The sequence below is a fragment of the Brienomyrus brachyistius genome, chromosome 1, assembly GCF_023856365.1.
Source record: "Brienomyrus brachyistius isolate T26 chromosome 1, BBRACH_0.4, whole genome shotgun sequence".
In the NCBI taxonomy this organism is placed as follows: Eukaryota; Metazoa; Chordata; class Actinopteri; order Osteoglossiformes; family Mormyridae; genus Brienomyrus; species Brienomyrus brachyistius.
This window is the reverse complement of record NC_064533.1, coordinates 25,177,582-25,194,279: the sequence shown is the minus strand read 5'-3', so window position 1 is coordinate 25,194,279 and position 16,698 is coordinate 25,177,582. Positions and strand designations below refer to the sequence as shown.

The following is a 16,698-nucleotide window of genomic DNA, read 5'->3' as shown; positions in this document are numbered from 1 at the left end:
CAGTTGAAATTATCTGTGTGTTGATAAGGGAGTAGCTAATCTGACTCACCGTTAGGCAGACTCAATGGACTCCATTTACTGGGCATCTTCCACTCACCCTAATTTAAGCTGCATATCTTAAGCACTGTTGCGAGCTGGATTTCCTGTGGCTTAGTATGATGCTCTATCAGCTCTCCAGGAATGGAATGTTCTCCGCCTTTCTCACTCCATTGATGGTGCTCTAAATCTCAGTCTCCCCCTCGGCGGCACAACTGCATGGTCTTGTCGTAATCTCTGCTGGTTTTCCGCGCCCCTCATCTCGTTATGCTTCAGCATGCACTCAGTACTCTTCCTCATGGTCTCCATGAGTATAGCATCAGTCCCAGTTTTCCTGTACGACTTCTAAACTGTTCTCACCTCTAAGCTTATTTATGCACCTGGTGAACTCAAAGATTCCATCCAGACTCTTTTGCTGGAGTTTCGAATCGAGATGACTGTGTGCTTTCTAGGAAAACACACTGACAAGCTGAACCTTTTTCGGTAGCGGTGATGTCAGTACTCCAACAATCTCAGGAATCCTTAGGTTGCTGGGAGAAATCCTGTGACATTTTGATGTGTTTAACAAAATCCGGCAACCATAAAAACGATCTATTTTTGAAAAATTATTAAAATGTTATAGTTTTCATAAAATATACAGTGGTATGCTTTCATTTATTTATGAATGATATTGTATAGCTAAACTGATGTGCTAAGGACCTGTATTCTGTAGTGTAATCTGTGTAATGAAATACAGATATGAAGACAACTTATTCTTGATGAGGGGCACATTATTTTAATTGCAGCTGTTTTTATAATCCATCCAGCCATCCATCCATCCACCCACCCATCCATCCATCCATCCATCCATCCATCCATTTTCCATACTTGCTTGGCCTATACACAGTAACAGGGGTCTGGGAAGCTACAGACGCAAAGCAGGAAAAAACCCAGGCACCACTGTTATTATAATCTCACATGGTACACAGTGACATGGGAGAGACATTTATATTGGGGGGGATGCAGCTTAATAATACATATTAATATATAATATATTAATATATTAATATAAAAGGCGTGGCATGGTGGTGCAGTGGTTAGAACTGTTGCCTCACAGCTCTGGGATCCGGGTTCGAGTCTCCGTCTGGGTCACATGTGTGCGGAGTTTGCATGTTCTCCCCATGTCGTCGTGGGGTTTCCTCCGGGTACTCCGGTTTCCCCCCACAGTCCAAAAACATGCTGAGGCTAATTGGAGTTGCTAAATTGCCCATAGGAGTGCATCCGTGAGTGAATGGTGTGTGAGTGAATGGTGTGTGTGTGCCCTGCGATGGGCTGGCCCCCCATCCTGGGTTGTTCCCTGCCTCGTGCCCATTGCTTCCGGGAAAGGCTCCGGACCCCCCGCGACCCAGTAGGATAAGCGGTTTGGAAAATAGATGGATGGATGGATTAATATAAAAGCAAAGGTCTACTTATAGGGAGAATGAATGAAACCAAATTAAATATTGGGCTGTACACACCTACCCCCCCCCCCTGGTTCCTATGCCCCTGATCCTACTATATTACGAATATTGTACTCATCTTGTCAGCAAGCCAGATTTACAAGACAGTGTATCCTTGCTGGATAACCAGACATCACCTGACTTGATCCTATTTGTTTCTTCCTTCAGCTGTTCATATGGTTGCTATCGGTTGTATGTCGTACGTAATTCAAAGGTGTTCCTCAATAAAAGAAGTTATTCATTTTGTTTGGCACACAGTTATCCAAAGAGAGGGACAGTTCAGAAAGTGGGGTCTGATGGTCCCTAGAGCAGTCGGAGTAAAAGTCCTTCATCAAGGGTCCATAACTCTGCATGCCGCAGGATTCTTACTGCCAACCTTCCAGTGACAGACACCTGCAGAACCACACATCACCCCACCATTCATATGTACCTGTAATACAATATTTTCTAATCTAGCCCTCAGGGACCCGCATTCAGTCCACATTTTTGCTACCCAGAGCTGAGAAGGAGCAAAAATGTGCACTGTATGGCAGTGAGTTGGGAGGGAGCACAAACGTGGACCGTCTGTGGGTCCCCCAGTACTGGGTTGCGAAACACAGCTCTAATATAACTTATCCCACAAGGAGGAACCAAAAAAGCCAAGTCTCTAGCTATAGGGCAACCTTGCAGATGCTGTTTGCCCTACTTGTCAGGAATCCTTATTGGACTCCTCCAGTAACCACAGGGAAAAGCCACAGGAGAGAAGTTAGGGTGGTGTACAAAGGATTTGTTTTGCACTTTGAGTCAATTAGCACCCTTTTCAAAGGGACCTGGCCATTAGTTTGGCTAATTTTATTTGCTGAGTGAGGAAAGTATAATTACAGTTGGGTAAGTTGGGCCTTGTTTTGCACGGAAGCTCACCATATCCTGCTGACAAGTGATGGAAGGGGACTCTGCGGAGGTGTGGAACATTTCCACCGCATACAAAAACATCATAGTTTTTACATTGCTTTCATCTACGAGAAACCTGACCCGGCAGTGGCTGTCTGCCATTCTAGTTTCTTTTAAAGTGGAATTCAATGGCATTTTGGTTTTGCAGTGCCGAAAAAAACCCCAGAAAAGTTTACAGGAATACTGAATTGTCCTGAAACTTCCTGACAACACCTACAAGCAACCGCTTAAATGGTATGAATCAGAAATAGCTGGGAAAATGAATTAGCTCTGGCTCACAGTTTCTCCTCAGAGAGCAGGGGTGGTCTCCTACCCCTTTAAAGGCAAAAATGAGCATTATATTTACTCACTCGTACTCTGCAGTTTATGTTCCAACATCATAACTGAATTTTAGCATGATGCTGCACAAAAGATTGCAAGAGCAGGCCTTTGATTCGATGTGAACAGTCAGCCGTGAAGGAAACTGGCAAAGGGTAGCAAAGTCAGGCCAGAACACTGCAAGAAGTTAGGGGTTTAGCATGGAACCATAAACGCTATCCATGGCATTTCACACACACACACATATATATATATATCCATCCATCCATCCATTTTCCAAACCGCTTATCCTATTGGGTCGCGGGGGGTCCGGAGCCTATCCCGGAATCAATGGGCACGAGGCAGGGAACAACCCAGGATGGGGGGCCAGCCCATCGCAGGGCACACTCACACACCAGTCACTCACACATGCACACCTATGGGCAATTCAGCAACTCCAATTAGCCTCAGCATGTTTTTGGACTGTGGGGGGAAACCGGAGTACCCGGAGGAAACCCCACGACGACATGGGGAGAACATGCAAACTCCGTACACATGTGACCCAGGCGGAGACTCGAACCCGGGTCCCAGAGGTGTGAGGCGACAGTGCTAACCACTGCACCACCATGCCGCCCCATATATATATATATATATATATATATATATATATATATTCCCTTTATTCCATTCAAAAGCATCTCAAATGCACCAGAAAGATAATAGAGTCAATATAAAACGTACGAGTTGACGTATGATCATTAAACTCAAGCTTATCACAAGTGTGGCCACATCATGATCTGGGCAGGACTGTGTGGAAAGCCTGTTAAGACTGAAAGAAAAATGGATACAGCCAAGTTAAAGCGGCCGGACAAATCCTGTTTAATTCTGCAAGAGGAGCAAGTTTAAGGCAGGGATCCAGCAGGGCCAAAGCTACACTTGTAGAATAAGAAAGTGAATGTACTTGATTGACCCAGTCAAAGTCCTGACTTGAATCCTAAATCCAGGATAAAGCTTTTACAAGGTGCTGAAGCCCACGATTATGCCCATCTATACATGATATCTCAACAGTCATTCTTATAGATAAGTGGTGCATTTGTAGCTTAAGCCTAAGTAGTGAAGTTCGTTAGAAAAATGTTTCAATGGCTTGTGACAGTGTGCATTTCCTGCTTGGCTCTTTATGTGAACAAGTCAAATTTCCTTTAATCCTTGCAAATCAGATACTCTGCAAATTAACACATAACCACTTACAAATATGTAACACTGTAAACGCACATGAAGTACGTGGTTTCTTCAGAGACGACTCTCTTCCTCTTAACTGTTGACATACATACTGTATCAGCATTTTGGCCTAACATGATCAGGGCCTATCTGGTTGTAGTGACTGATATTTCCCCAGAATATATATTTAATGTTTCAGTTTTGTCAAGTGTTGGGTCGTAAGACTTTGCCTAGAAGGAAAGAAATAAAATTGAGTTGGTTTTTCTTTTTTGTCTATATAGACCTAAAACCAAGGTCAAACAGCACAAAGATGAGATGTGCTGCATTAAGAAAAAAATCTTTGAAAATCTCACAGAAGACCCAGCTATGTCTGAAAATAGATCTCTGTAGGTTCATGGGGAGGTCATGCTCTTTCATCGCTTTGGGACATCTTGAAATGGCATTACCATGACATCCCCCTGCGTCATGTGACCAATACATGTCTCAATCTAATTATTCAAACTGCTCAAATTATTCCTTACATCGTGAAGCTTCTCAAGGTGCTGCTGACATTAGATATTTGAATCTATATAATGTTGTTTATTTCTCGGAAGTGATTTTTATCAAATCAGACAACAAAAACTGAGTTAAAGTAAGATGTCCAGTATTTCTCCCGGCAGTAAATTGTTCCAGTGGGTTGTCCTCCAGGGTAAAAAAAGTCTGCTTTTCATAATATTCTTTGTTGAATGTTTATTAACGTTGGCACCAGTGCTATAATTGCCCTCAGTTTTGTCCTAAAAGAATACAGATTTTAAATAAAAACATGGTATTGCGGTTTCACCCATTCCTTGATATTTTAATTGTATTCTTGTATTCTTTCATTCAGTTCCGTTGGCTCGTGTTGGATCGTGCTCTGCGCTGTATATTCTCCACCATGAAAGGTTTACTACTTCCCGTTGGACTTTATGTCAGATGGCAAGAAGCTTGTTTCCTTTTACCGAAATAGACAAAACAGAAATGCAACAAAAAATAATAAATTTCTCAGCCATATGAATTAGTGTACAACCCTTTAGCTTTAATAGTGAAGCAAAAATTACTGTAAATAAATTAGATAGAAAACATAGCCACAAGCACATTTTTGATTTGTACAACAAAGCAATGCAACATATCTGTATCTGGATCTTCATATATACATATAATAAAAATAAAATATATTTTAAGCCTTATTTCACACACTTTCTTCAGTGTTATTTATTTTGTTCTGAAAAAAGGAAAACAATGGGTTTTTTTTCGGTTTGTATTTTTCTTGTTTTTTTCATATTTTTTTCTTTCCATATTTATTGTTTTTGTACATATGTATGTCAGGAAAAGATTGCAATATATGGATTTTCTTTCAGTCCATCCTGCAAAGCAAACTTTGTATGTAAAATATTCAAATAGCTCGATATCAGACATTGCACAGTGGTACAGTGTTGAATGCAATAAGCAGGGAAAACAATTCTTTACAACATATAAAAAACCAAATACTATGACTATGAGCTGGTATAGAGGGATTTTCCCAATACTTGTGGAAATCACAATAAGAAATTCCTTGCATCATATAATAAAACAGACACAGAGTGCTTTTTTCGAATATCATTGATGATATTAATGCTGCACATTCATTAGAACACACACATCACCACAACATTGGTCATAAGTGCCTTTTCTCTGTTTATGGATAACTGTCAATCACTGCAATAGCAGTACAGAAATATACTTTGGGTTCTATGCGTGAAGAGTTAAGGACCAAAGCTACTAAGGACAAAAGGACACATTGCAGGTGGGGAGATAAAACCTAGGGAGATTGCTTCACTGGACTGGACACCTTTGAGGGCCTCACACTTTCGACATGCATCTTTGGTGTTCTCTCAAAAACAGAAGAGTATAATTGAATATATAGATGCGTATGCGTGTACTTGGGTTAACATTGTCACTGTTGGCTCTTATTTTATTATGTGCTCTGCAGGTTTAGCCATTCCTAAGTGCAACTCCTCTGTATTCCGATATATATTATAATTGTGACTAGGCTAATGAAAATGTTTGTATAGTGCAAATTGTAAACGCTTAGAACGTTTTTTTTTTAGGAAACGAGGCAAGAAGAAGATGTTGAACAAAAACAAGGACAATAACGACATTGACAATGAAAACAACAATGGCAATAATAATAATAATAATATTAATATTAATATTAATAATAATAATATAGAGAAGTGTTTGGCTCCAGCAGCTGGTCAAACTTGTTTCTTTCAAGTATCTTTCAATGACAAAAACACAAAACACCAAAATATGTATCAAAAAGGCTTCTCCTTTTTGTTTGAAAAGATATACAGTTCAGAGAACAAAACGATCACAAAGATTCAAACCATAATACTTGACAAGTTGCATAGCTTTGAGATTTTTTTTCTTTAGGCAACAGGAATCTCATTTATTGCCACGCAGAAACACAGGACACACTGCAGCTTGGCCACATAAATACACACTGTCCCGTTCTCCACTCCCTCTGTTGTGTAACAAAAATATATTATTATATATTCTTTTTTCTGAAAGTGCCTCAGAGAGAGCTCTGAGTTGCCAATATCCATCAGATTTGCTAATGACCGAAAGCAAATCGGAGTCACACCATCGGATCTCTAAACAAAAAAATAAATATTTTTCTCTAGAGGGCAGACGTGAAATATTTCACCTGCTCTCTTTCCGTCTCACTGTTTGTTTGTTTATCTTTATTTGATTTGTTTGAGTAGCGATGCTGCTCAGGGCCGAGTGCCATCCGCAGGCTGCTGATCCCTACGAACAGCCGCACTCCTCCACAATCATGTTCTGGATGTCTTTCTTGACGATCTTCTGCTCCTCGTTGTAATAGAGCATGGACATGGCGCGGAGGCGCGTGGGCACGCAGCACGACTTGATACTTGTGAAGGGGCTGTAGCCCCGCATGCGGTAGTGGTTGATGACCGTGGAGTGGAAGGAGAGGGAGGAGCCAGTGATGCCGGCCACGTGACTCGGGCAGTCACCCTCGCAGTAGTTGGCGTGGTAGCCATGTGGAGCTATGATCCAGTCGTTCCAGCCGATGTCCTTGAAGTTGACGTAGAAGTGCTTCTTGCAGCAGATGCGGATCTTGCCGTCGCATTCCAGGCCTCGCTTGCGCCTCTGATGCGGCCGCTCCCCGGCCTGCCGCACCACTGCCATTAAGAATGGCCGGTGTGACTGCTCGCGCTCTGTGCGGCCGGCCAACAGCAGCGTAGCCCCAGCATCGGAGCACTGGCTGCAGGTGGCCCGCAAGCCCAGGATGCCACCACCCTTGCTCAGCAGCGCCTGCACAGCGCCAGATACAGGCAGCGTGTGCCACCCACTGCGCCGGGTGTCCACCGCCTTCTCTGCCACGATGGTCTCCTCGGCCATACCGCTCAGGCCCGCACGCCGCTGTAGAAGCCGGATAGTCACTTTGGCCCGGCTGCGGTTGTTCTTGGCCAGCTTAAGGAAGAGCCACACGTTGGCCTGCTCTACCAGGCTCAGCTCACTGCCTTCTTTGGAGATCTGGAAATTGACAGCTTCCAGAGACTCACCTGGAGGTGGACAGAGATGAAGGGCGATCAAAACGGGTGATCAAAACCATCAGAAGGTTGCCTCTTTGGGTCTGGCCTCGGTAGAATGATCACATGTCAATAGGCCATTGAGCAAGACCTTAACCCCCAGCTCCCTGTGTGCTGCAAGGTGGCTGCCCCTTTGCTGTGACCCCCAAGCTTGCTCTCACCTGTATGGAGAGCAATATGGAGCAATATGGTGATTAAATAAAATATCTTTATTCTATTCCAGGTGAAGTTTAAATCTCCAAAATTCACCCAGTCCATGGTACATAAGAAGGGAAATGTTGATGAGTAAGTACCAATTGTTACAATGTAACAAAAGTTCTTTGTTGGATTACATGACGGCTGAGTGAGTTCAGTTTCCCAATACTGTAATGTATGATGAGTAAGCCTGCCTTTACGTCACTGGAGGTCTCATCTCAAAAACAAATTAGACAAATTATTACGACACAACACTGAGCAAATTTTGGAAATCTGCTCCTCAAATGTGTTTTTACATAAACTGAACTTACCCTGAACTGGATAAGAGGTCATGTAAGGATGGATGAATCAAGCAATAGTGGAGTCTTTCCCTGCATCAGTAATATATATATTTTAAATTGTTTATGTATGTAAGCATACATAAGAACTGCCATTCCATCTAGGGTACACCCCAGATTGGTGCCCCATGCTCTACACCCCCCCCCCCCAAACACACACACAAGACCTTGACCGGGATAAGCGAGTGGAAGATGGATGGATTGAAACATAATACAATACTTGCATACTTGCTGACCTGATTGTTCATTGCATTGTGTCCTGTTTTAACCATAAACCACTAAAATACAAATCCTTGTAAGGTTAAACCTCGCATTTTTAAGTGCCTAGGTGATACTACAATGGAAAAGCCTTATACAGTATAAAGCAAACTTTCACAGAATCGTCAAGTCTGGAAATACACGTCAGGACCTTATTGTGTAAATTTGAACAGGATAATTCCCATTACCACTTTGATTTCTTTCATTATTTAAATTGCCATTATCAGGTCTCAGTCAATTCTTGTGTGACTTTAACAGCTAATTACCGAGCAGTCTCTGTCTCCCAAATGACCTAATTACCATCCTCTCAAGGTGCCATAATAGTAAAATCCAGTTAATCCATATAGACATTTAACTGAAGTCAGCTATTAAAAGCAAGTATCTGGCTTGACTATCTAGCATCATAAATGTAAGGTTCTAGGTTCTTGACCATACTAGCTTATGCATATTAGTACAGTACTGTTTTGTGCCCTTTATTTTTGGGTTCCTAACACACAATCAGTAGTGTATTGGTTCTTAATTTCTCTAGAAACACTACAGGTCTGTTGCTCTTCTGCAGCATGAGATCAGAGCTCTGTTTCCGAAGGGGCCTCGAAGCCCCCAAGAGCAATGACGCTCGGCATGACTTCTGATTGTGCCGTGAAAGGCTAAAGAGATTTGCCTTAATCCCCTCCCATCCACCAACCCCCAGCCCTACCGCCCTGCACCCTGACAATAAACGCCCATTTAGCCACAAGAACGCAGTTTGCACAGCTGGCCCTGGGGGCTCAAAAATAAAATTTACACATTCCTGCCTTGTGCTCGAAGCTGCCGTTGGATGGAGAGTAAAGCTGCAGATTAAGCATTGGGGAGGGACCCTCTGTCCAAACACCGCCCAAGCTAATTTACAAGCTAATAATGTGTCTTCATATAGGATCCTCTACAGAGAAAAAAGAAGCCTTTAATCTCACCTAGACTCACCACAGAGTGGCGTTCAACATCCTTTCCCACAGTTTGTGAAACATTCGTAAAAATAGTCAATTGAAAAGTGATCAAACAGTCAATTAAAATGGTAAGTCGAGTTATCCAATGTGGCGGCGGAGAACTCAATTATACAAGCATTTAAATTCAGGGGCTATAGTGGCCAAAAGTTACATATTTTGGAAGAAAAACCAGTATCTTAATTCTATTGATTGAGCCTTGGCAGTGCTGTGGGTTACTTAGACTAAAAATAGTAACTCACAGTGACTAATACTATCAAAATTCATTCGCTGTAAAGCTGTTATTATGAATGAATTTGATCCAATTTTGGAGTAAACACACCATTATAAAATTCTATTCCGCTCATAAAAGAAGGAGCCAAGTTGTCACAGTGTTATGTAACAGATTTACAGGGTGGCCTCTGTATTTGACCTTGGTCATAAGTATTACAGTGACCGTATTAAGTCATATGACCTTAAAACAGTACGAGCAACAAACATCCCTCGCCAAATTCTATTTTTAGTGTGAAAACAGTCTCTCTTTCTGACCAGTGTTTAGAGATTTATCTAGCTTTTACACCAGTGCTAAATTTGCACCTGTCCCCCCCCCCCCAAAGGATAAAAATAACAAGAATGTAGACCCCTACACTTTTTTCCACAATGGCCATTCCTTGCTGTTTTGATTTCTCCTTGAGATTTATTGCTAAGGATAAAAAGTGCCATTTTATTTTTAAAAAATTAAACTTCTTTATATTTTTATTATTATTATTATTTATTTTCACGAGTACACTCCTGTCCAGTTCAGAAGATACTTCAGATGCTTGGATCTGTGTTAAAACGATGACCTTATGAGACTAAAAATCTCAATATCAGTAAACCGTGCTGTTTAATACGGAATCCCCTGGGTTTATCCTAGGTAGTTTTACGATTCACGGCACAGGAAGCTGCAGAACTATTATCTTTCTGGCACAGAATGCGCTTTTATAAGGATCAGTACACATTAGACTTCTCTATCAATCTACATGTGGATAACTCACAGGCCCGAAAGGAAGTGTAAACACTTATGGATTCTGTGGTTACAGCTTCAAAGAGTGAGAAAAATATATATGAAAGAGCAGACTTCTTTTGCTGCTGACAGGCTAGTGAAATTAAGGCGGACCAGATTGACTGCTATGCTATTTATGCAGCAGTTAATGTAAATACTGTCAGTGTTTGATGTGATTAATGTCTATTGATTTCAGCTTGTTGTAGACAGCTGCTTACAGTATATTCACTGTCAGGTTATGACACTACTGTGACACAATTGCAGAGACGAACCATGGTAAAAGTTTGTTTAAATGGAATTAAATTGTCCTCATACCCACTGAGTTAAGAATTCTCCAAGTAACACTTATTTGGTATTTACAAAAATGTAATTTTTTTTAAGTTTAAGTTCCAGAGCATTTTTTCTTTTTTTTAAGAAAAATAGGTTCTTACTTTGGAATACCCTAAAAGCATTACATTGTCACTCGAAAATGACACAAACAAACAAATAAACAAATAAACGTAAGTCATGACCTGTATCGGCTTCTGCATAGCGAAGACCTTCCATTTAGAAATGTCACGACTCAGGAATGTGGTGTGAAACCGAATAATAAAACTGGAGAGAAACAACAAGATTCTGATTTTTCAGACGTTAGTTGAGGAGATGAAAACTGAAATGAGTCTACTTTGTCAGAACTTTTCAAAAACGCACAGAGCACTTTATCTCACTAACTCATAAATTGAGGCCCGTGTGAACAATTTGAATATTGCTGTGATTAAAACCTTTGTAACAAGAAAGTATGAAATAATTGTAAACAGGAGTTATGACTTGGCGGCTGAGAGGGTGCTATATCAGCAAGGTCGGTGTGGACGCAGACATTTCAATAATGATTGTCATTTTTTTGGTAGCGGCGTGATTTCCATAAAATTGGGCTACCAGCTTTCAGTAGTTTCCCCAATAAAAAATACAGCTCTTTTAAAACGTCCATGCCCACATCCACAAACAATTATTGGCAACCATACTTTAATGAATGAAGCAATTATTCCCCGTAAACAATTCTACGGGACGCCAGGCTCAATTTGGACGCCCGAGCAAATCGTTAACGCCGGCTACTCGCAAAGGCTTTGATTATGAAATCCTCTGGGGAAGTGTGCGAGAGGTCCCTTTCATTTCTTTTAATCAGGGTTTCATTCAAAGAATATTTCTAGTAAGGAGCTATTGTGGGCATTTATGTAAGCAGAGGACCGTAGAAAATGCAGGGACACAAGCAAGTTCTCCAAGGGGAATTCACTGATAACTGCAGTCGATTATAACTTCGATAGTTTGAGAAAGTCATTTATAATGAGATTGCAAATATACAGCTTGAAATACTAATTTTGCTTGACAATTTGTGAACTTTATCTCTGTCCGGAATATCAAAATCATACAATTAAAACAATGCGTGCGATTGGGTTCAAAACAGTGTGGATAAACGTATTTTCGCTGAATGATTTTTTTCCCATATTAGTATAATAAGACGACCATTTTGCATATCCAGTTCTTGAATGCATTGTCATCTCATCATCCCGCTGGGGCTTCAAACTGGATTGTGTCCCGCAGCGCTGTGAGGGTTCAAGTCATAACGTTTGAATACATATAATATATTCGAAACGACGCCCTCTTGTGGCTTGCATGGGGAATGCTATTCAAACGCAACAAGCCTCCGCACACCAGGCATTCCTACAGAGAGCAAAAAAATAACACTCTGGAGTATTGTTGTTTGTTTTCTGCTCGAATGGGATGAATGACAGGAAAGATCCAGGTATCCACTTTTAATGCATTTTCAACCATGTACAGGTCTAAAATTGTTTTGCACGTGTGTAACGATCGATTGCGGATTGGTTTCTATAATGTGATTTATAATTTTATGCATATGATGGTCGTATTCTTAATGTCGGTTGGACTGATAGACAGAATTAGTAGAAAAGATACAAATACCTTCCATTAAATATTGCCAAATGCAGCATGCTGATATCTTAGGTCGCCTTGCACTGAAAAGCAGCACAAGCATTAGTACAAAACAGATATGCCTCTTGAGTAGCTTTTTGCCTCATATGTTAATATAATGCCCTGATTTACGTTCGTATCCTGGTGAACTGTTTACCACTAAACGATATCCAGCACGAAGCACTACGATGTGGCAGTACATGCACAGTAAAAAAAAAAACAAAAAACAATTTTAACACCCTACACCAGTAATAAAACGCATCCAAGCACATTAGGAGCGTATTTCGCTTTGAAAGGGGGCATCTGCTTTCTGTGGCGCCAGCAGTATATACTTGCATGAACAGATTTAGCTTGAATTAAAATTAAAAAAAAAAAACGGGTAAACAAATTTGTTTCTGCTCAGTTGGATTTGAGAGAAAGCTGCTCTCTTTTTTCCTCTTTAGATGCTATACTGAGCCACCGAGGAGATGGCAGGCTGTGGTCATTATCCCCAGCTAACGACCCGCATCATAGCGATGGTGCGACACAAGACCGAATTGGTCATGACAGTCTTCCGCCTGTTGCACTGCTGAAAAGGGCAATACAGTCTGAAGCTTAGTAAAGGGGGGATGCGGAGTTTACTTTTCTCAGTTCAGTAAAATTGTTGAAAATAAGAGCCCAGGTCAAGTCGACGTGTTTGGTGATTTTTAAATTGTTTTGCGGTCAGACATCTGTTTCATTTAATTGGTTTGAGCAGACAGAAAATGTTTCGAGATGTTCCTCATATACTTTTTCAAACGTCGTTGATCCTATAGTGAGTTTTGAAATAAAAACGAATCGACGCGCATTAATGTAAAACATCTGACCTTAAATCGCGTAAGTCGTGTATAACTTTTGTGGGATCTTTGCTTTGTGCAACGCGCTCAGGACAACTTGACACTAGATGTTAAGTGCTTCATTCAAAAGGAAAAAAAGGCCTTGTTCCATTTTTTTCTCCTTTTCCCCCGAGTTTTGCTAATCTGCGTCTGCCTCACAGTTAAAGGACTCTCGAATTAAGTGCAAGCACTTTGCCCTAGATCGCCTGTCCTCCATACACCGCCGCCCAATGGCTGCCTTCCGTCCCTATCAATGGTTTAAAGACTAATTATACTACGCCATGCTGGTGATATTGCCCATAGTCGAAGTTCCGCGAGATAACTTTTACGTAATCTGGTGTATACACTCATCTTTCGTACACTGGTCCTATAATGTGCTTTATGCTTCAGCAGATATAACCTGAACGTTGTCAGATCAAGTCTCATGCAGACTTGCTGCTGTATTGTTGAGCATGATCTTTGCTTTTTTTTCTTCATAAGACTATGATGTATATAAAGGTAAAACCCACTACAGACAGAATCATCAGCAAAGCAGTGAAATTTCAGTGTTTTTTTGGAGATTTTTTTCCCCTCCAAACCAGGTCATTTCGGGATCTGAGAGCTGTGCTCTTTTTACAGGTGCAGCGTGCAGTTTCCGAGGACAGTCCGGAGCATAATAAAGACCTTTGCCCATTTCAGCTGCTGACAGCACCTTTGAATGCTAGACTCAGCTGACAATTAGTGCTTTTTAAACTGCCTCTGGAGAAAAAGGAAAAAAAAAAAAAAACTCAAAGAGGGTCCCCCCCCCCAAGCCTGAAGAGCTTTCTGTCAGAAAAGCTTTTCCCCCCCTTGTTTCTGGAACTTCAGAGAATAGCAGACTACTTGTGACTGTGCCACAGAGCTTAGAGAAACCTTGCGCTGGAGCCCAGAGGCATATGATTGGGGTTTCACAGATAATTACTGATTCTTAAAGCCAGTGGGAGGTAACCAGGAGCCCTGAGGTTAAAAAAAAGTTCCCCAGCTACTGTGTGCCCCCCCCCCAAACAAGTCAACAAGTCTCTTAAACTCTGGTCTGTGCTCAACAGGTTTGCATGAACTGCCAGTGATTTAGTTGCCCCTATCAAACAGGAGTGCATCCAAGCAGGTTTCCAAACCCGTCCGGCTGGGTTTGTAGGCATTTTTTTTTGTCGTCGTAGCACTTTGACATAGTAGCCCCTTTCATGCATGCACAACCCCCCCCAGCTGGGCCACTCACCTGCCTCAGCAAAGGTGATTATCTCAGAGGTCTGCTCAGCCAACTCCTCCATGTCCACCTGGCCGCGGATCTCGTCCTCGAGTTCCACGCTGCCGTCTTCGCCCACGCGGCCCACGTGCAGCTTCTTGATGGCATTGAGCAGGGCAGCCCGCGGCACAGGCTGTGTCACGTTCGGCCGGTCGTCCAGCCGCAGTGTGTTCAGGATGTGCCTCTTGACCGCCTCCACCATGTCTGATGGGCCTTGTGAACCGGGATCCCTGCCCAGGCGGGCCAGGGCGCAGGATGGACAGTCCGTTGCCGAAGTTGTCCCGAGCTGTGCCTGCTCCCTCCCGGCCGCGGCCCCCGAAAGGGCAGAGGTGCAGCTGCCGGCCAAAATCCCAGAGAAGAGAAGTAGCATTCCACGCAGCAGGGACACTGGAGTCATCCTGAATGAGGAGATGCAGTGCTGGGAAAGCACTGTCAATAAAAACTTACATAGAAAAAGGAAAACACAAAAACACTAGCTGTGTGGCCCCTGTTCGAAAAAGAGATCTAAGAAAATATATCTTTAACTAGACCGAAACACATCAGTGTGCTGGTGTCTGCGTGTGTATATATGTGTCTGGCTTATAGAACCATTAAAACCAGTCTTAAAGTTAAAAAAACAAAAATCGGAAAAAATTAAAAAATCCCAGTTGAGGAGTGGAGGAAAGCGCGCAAGACAGTTCTGCGGTTCTGCTCTGGCTGAGGAGGAGTAGAGCTGGTCCCTCGTATAGCCCTCGGGAAGTTCGGCTTGGGCCGTCCGTTGTGGAGATGCCCTAGGGATGTGCGGAACTCGAGATGTTTTCAGAGTGCTCAAAGTGCAGGGATTGAATGGTTTGTTGGAGTGTGCTGGGTTACTTCTCCCTCCCTCCCTCTCTCTCTCTCTCTCTCTCTCTCTCTCTCTCTCTCGCTGTACTTCTTCCTCTGTCTGTAATTATACCTCCCCTCTCTCCCTGCTCCCTCCCCCCCCCCAACCCTGCCCCCCATTACTATCTCACTACTTATGATTCATTTTCTGTTTCAAGCTTTTTTTTTCCTACTGAGATTCACTTTCTAAATCACGCATGAACTTTCCTTTACTTTGTTGTCCTTTCCTTTATGTCCCAATCAAATGTTCTGGCAGTGATGGAGAGAGAGAAAAAAAAACTTCTATTTTGTGTTGCTTTGAATCATAAACCAAGTTTTATAGCATTTCCCTGGGTACGTACTCTTGTCAGTCAGTACCATAATAGTAGTTATTTAATAGTATAGTAAATTTTAGGTCATTCTTTTCAGTTCTAACTGCTAGAAAATATTGTCTAGAAACCATTACTTGGCTGTGCTAGTTTAAATATAAATTCTTAATGCATTTTTTAAAGCCTGTATTAGATATCCTTTTTAAAATCAATTAAGATGTCCTACTATCCAACATAATTTAAAAGTACTACCACTTTTAATGTGTTCCTGTTCAGTTTACATTTATGCGACTCTATTTTTCTCACTGGCCAGCATAATTGTGAAACCCAAAACTTAAATATGTCTGTGAGTGTCAGTAGTTATTTCATTAAATTTATATTAAGATTTATTTACTGGTACATTCTTGGTGGTATATTTATAGAGGTTTGCATCCATAAATGTTCCCTTTGAGGAACGTCTGTGAATAAACTGAATAGTGTGTGGTCTAGCAAAGGTCTATGTCTTCATTAACCCCGAGAGTACTTTATTCACAAATGAAGAAAATAGGTTGTTCGTTTAATGTCCGGCTTATGCAGTTCACATTTAGTAATTTACTTAATTAAATTGTTTTACAAAACTATTTCTGTTTCTTGCCTTTAATTGTTTTTTTAAATGCTTTGTAAACATATATGATTAGCTAAAGTTAATGTATTGTTTGTTAGTGGTATCTGTTTTTAATTGATTTTTTTATCTTTTATTTCAAAAAAAGGCTTTTGTGATCAGTTTTGCAGTTCTTCGATTTTCCTTGTGTTTTGAACCTGCTTGTAATAAAGAATAATAATGAATACGACGTGAATTGTAGCTGAAGTATGCCTTTTGCAGTGCTGTTGCAGTTTACTGTAACTGCATTTTGCCTTTATTCGTCTTTTATTATTTTCTGTACATTCATTATGAACGTCTAAGTATTTGACTTTTTTTTTTTATCTGTTCATTTCTTCTTAATTTTCTCCACATCTTTTGGTCTAAAGATAATAACTCAGCATGACAGCGTGTGGTAATATTGTGGCTTCCAGTTTGGTAAATCTTTTATGAAACACATAATAA

General features: G+C 41.4%; 1 protein-coding gene and 1 long non-coding RNA gene across 3 annotated transcripts; one reads left to right on the top strand and one right to left on the bottom strand.

Annotated features, from left to right (window-relative positions):
• Positions 1–5,010: 5,010 nt before the first annotated feature.
• Positions 5,011–15,356, bottom strand: LOC125705750 (inhibin beta A chain-like). Its single transcript, XM_048971950.1, has 2 exons — positions 14,419–15,356; positions 5,011–7,543 (listed from the first exon to the last, which is right to left on the bottom strand). The coding sequence occupies exons 1-2, from the start codon at positions 14,840–14,842 to the stop codon at positions 6,765–6,767; spliced, it is 1,203 nt and encodes a 400-aa protein (XP_048827907.1). The 5' UTR covers positions 14,843–15,356; the 3' UTR covers positions 5,011–6,764.
• LOC125705860 (uncharacterized) lies at positions 12,042–16,234 on the top strand. 2 transcript variants are annotated; one of them, XR_007381720.1, is made up of 2 exons: positions 12,042–12,145; positions 12,774–16,234. It is a non-coding gene; the product is annotated as an uncharacterized LOC125705860 (long non-coding RNA). The 2 variants fall into 2 exon arrangements; XR_007381719.1 differs by having other exon boundaries at positions 12,048–12,145; positions 13,803–16,234.
• Positions 16,235–16,698: the final 464 nt, after the last annotated feature.